General features: G+C 56.8%; 1 protein-coding gene across 1 annotated transcript; it reads left to right on the top strand.

Moving 5' to 3' along the window:
* Positions 1-566: 566 nt before the first annotated feature.
* LOC127327300 (probable indole-3-acetic acid-amido synthetase GH3.4) lies at positions 567-3,020 on the top strand. Its single transcript, XM_051354080.2, has 2 exons — positions 567-1,012; positions 1,116-3,020. Exons 1-2 carry the CDS (start codon positions 690-692, stop codon positions 2,632-2,634), a joined length of 1,842 nt encoding a protein of 613 aa, XP_051210040.1. The 5' UTR covers positions 567-689; the 3' UTR covers positions 2,635-3,020.
* The last annotated feature ends 330 nt before the right edge of the window (positions 3,021-3,350 follow it).

The raw sequence follows: 3,350 nt of genomic DNA, 5'->3' as shown, positions 1-3,350 counted from the left end.
ACAATCTCCGACAACTTTCATGAAACGGAGGAAGTACTTTTTTTATTGAGCCGATCGCCTGCAACACCCGTAGCATTTAATAAGTAGTTTGACAAAAGGACACCGCCATCAAATTTTCTCTCACAAAAGAAGAATAAAGTTTTGTTACGTAATAAAATTGAGGGGCTGATATCGATCATGCAAATGGTGTGCCGGGTAGCCAGAGCAATATGTAACCAACCGTTTGCCACTTGCATCCTCCACATCATTTATGTGACTCATCATATAAACCACGCCTCTCCCGGCCTTATGAAACCATGGAGAAAAACAAAATACCCAAGTTTTAATTTGAATACGACTACACCCCCAAAGAAGATCGAGCACGATTTTATTTTGTCAAAGAAATGCCGATAAAATTGCTCGTCAATCGATCATCCGGGCTACGATTTCTCAACTCTTGTATACCGTACTTTGCACGTACGGGGCAGCTAGAGCTGTCCAGCATAGGAGGGTGAAATGACGAGGATGCCCTGCAGACACCCTATATAAGGGCCTAGCCCGGGTGGCGCTTGTGTCACACGAACACACATTTCGCTTATCACTCGCTGATAAGTCACGAGCACCACACTCGCGCTCGCGCTACACGGCACGGCCGCGGTACTGCAAGGGTGTACTTGCCGCTAGATACGGGCCAGGTCCAGAGCAGTGCCATGCCGGAGGAAGCGCCGACGGCGGTCCCGGCCACGGCGGCGGACGAGGCGCACCGCGAGGCCCTGGAGTACATCGAGCACGTGACGGCGTGCGCGGGGGAGGTCCAGCGCCGCGTGCTGGCCGAGATCCTGGCGCAGAACGCTCCGGCCGAGTACCTGCGCCGCATCGGCGTCTCGGGCGCCGCGCCCGGCGCCGACGAGGCGTTCCGACGCCTGGCGCCGCTCACCACCTACGAGGACATCCTCCCCGACGTCATGCGCATCGCCAACGGCGACACCTCGCCCATCCTCTCCGGCAAGCCCACCTACGAGTTCCTCACCAGGTATGCGCACACGTCCGTCCATCACTACACCCTGCTGCTACCTCCTACCTGTCCGTGCGCGCTGGTATGGAAAGTTTGTAACGTCTAACGCGCGTGCTTGCAGCTCGGGAACGTCGGGAGGGGAGAGGAAGATGATGCCGGCGATCGCGGAGGAGATGGACCGGCGCTCGCAGCTCTACGGCCTGCTGATGCCGGTCATGAGCCAGGCGGTGCCGGGCCTCGACAAGGGCAAGGCCATGTACCTCTACTTCGTCAAGGCGGAGTCGCGCACGCCGGGCGGCCTGCCGGCGCGGCCCGTGCTCACCAGCTACTACAAGAGCCGCCACTTCCTGGAGCGGCCGCACGACCCCTACACGGTGCACACCAGCCCCGACGAGGCCATCCTCTGCGTGGACGCCTACCAGAGCATGTACGCGCAGCTGCTCTGCGGCCTGGTCCACCGCGCCGACGTGCTCCGCGTCGGCGCCGTCTTCGCCTCCGGCTTCCTCCGCGCCATCCACTTCCTCGAGAAGCACTGGCGCCGCCTCTGCCGGGACATCCGCGCCGGCGTGCTCGACGCCGAGATCACGGACCCGGCCATCCGCGCCGCCGTCGGGCGCGTGCTCCGCGCCGACCCGGCGCTGGCGGACGCGATCGAGGACGCCTGCGCCAGGCCGTCGTGGCAGGGCGTGATCCGGCGGGTCTGGCCCAGCACCAAGTACATCGACGTCATCGTCACGGGCGCCATGGCGCAGTACATCCCCACCATGGAGTACTACGGCGGAGGCCTCCCGCTGGCGTGCACCATGTACGCCTCCTCCGAGTGCTACTTCGGGCTCAACCTCAACCCGATCTGTAACCCCGGGGACGTCGCATACACCCTGATCCCCACAATGTGCTACTTCGAGTTCCTCCCCGTCCAGCCCTGCTCCGGCAACGGCGGCGAGCCCGACCGCCGCGACCTCGTCGGCCTCGTCGACGTGAAGCTCGGCCGCGAGTACGAGCTGGTCGTCACCACCTACTCCGGCCTGTACCGCTACCGCGTCGGCGACGTGCTTCGCGTCGCGGGGTTCAAGAACGCGGCGCCCATGTTCAGCTTCGTGCGCCGGAAGAACGTGGCGCTCAGCATCGACGCCGACAAGACAGACGAGACGGAGCTGCACGCCGCCGTCTGCCGCGCCGTGCAGCACCTCGACCCGTTCGGCGCCTCGCTCGTCGAGTACACCAGCTACGCCGACGCCAGCACCATCCCGGGCCACTACGTGCTCTTCTGGGAGCTCCGCGACGGAGGGACCACCACGTCGACGCCCGTGCCGGCGTCGGTGTACGAGGACTGCTGCCTCGCCGTGGAGGAGGCGCTCAACACCGTGTACCGGCAGTGCCGCGCCGCCGACCGCTCCGTCGGCCCCCTCGAGATCCGGGTGGTGTCCAGCGGCACCTTCGACAAGCTCATGGACTACGCGCTGAGCCGAGGCGCGTCGATCAACCAGTACAAGGCTCCACGGTGCGTGCGGCCGGGGCCGGTGGTGGAGCTCCTCGACAGCAGGGTGGAAGGCCGGTACTTCAGCCCCAAGTGCCCGAAATGGAGCCCAGGAAACAAGCAGTGGATCGGCGGCAACGCCAAGAAGATGGACACCAGTTGATTAATTCAGTAATCGAGTTGTTCAATTAAGCTACTCGTACTAATTATAAATCAATTACTGAATTAGAGACTAGTTAATCAAGAGATGCTGTGGCCAAGTCTTGATTGGAGACTTGGCTATATGATAAGGACCTGAGCCACACTATTAATCAATGTTTAGCTAATCATGGAGTGTCAGCTTAGCTAGCTAGGGTACGTGATGCGTATCTATGGGTTTTTGTTTCTCTCTCTTTATGCTTGTGTATAATAATAAAATAGTACTGGTACACTAGTAGAAGCTAGTTTTTTTTTTTTGTTTCTTTTGTCATTTTTGGGCACAAGTTGATTAGTCCTTTATGACTATGAATGGAATGGATGCAAACAACATTATATACAAGTTTTACACAACTTCGGTTGCTCTATTGCTTCAAATATTATGTTATAACTACACTTCCTTCTTTGGTTATTGGGGCCTTATATTGAAAACTGAAGCTCACAAATCTTAGTTTTATACCACCCAATTGTTTCTGAATATATTCTAGTAGTAAAAGACACCATTGATGAGATTATTAAGATCTTGTAGCTGTTTTCCTTTGTTTCTTTTTCATTTTTGGGCGTAAGTTGATTAGTCCTTATGGATATGAATGGAGGCAAATAACATTACATAGAAGCTTTATGGAGGTAAATATCATTATATCGTACTTCATCTTTATAAAAGTATGTGTCTCACTTTTGTCT

The sequence above is a fragment of the Lolium perenne genome, chromosome 1 (genome assembly GCF_019359855.2).
Source record: "Lolium perenne isolate Kyuss_39 chromosome 1, Kyuss_2.0, whole genome shotgun sequence".
In the NCBI taxonomy this organism is placed as follows: Eukaryota; Viridiplantae; Streptophyta; class Magnoliopsida; order Poales; family Poaceae; genus Lolium; species Lolium perenne.
The sequence above is the reverse complement of the archived record's forward strand: the minus strand, read 5'-3'. Positions and strand labels throughout refer to the sequence as shown.

Coding starts and splice junctions, on each gene's coding strand:
- LOC127327300 (XM_051354080.2), top strand. CDS start 690: ATGCCGGAGGAAGCGCCGACGGCGGTCCCGGCCACGGCGGCGGACGAG. Junction 1,013..1,115: donor ACCTACGAGTTCCTCACCAG/GTATGCGCACAC, acceptor GCGTGCTTGCAG/CTCGGGAACGTCGGGAGGGG.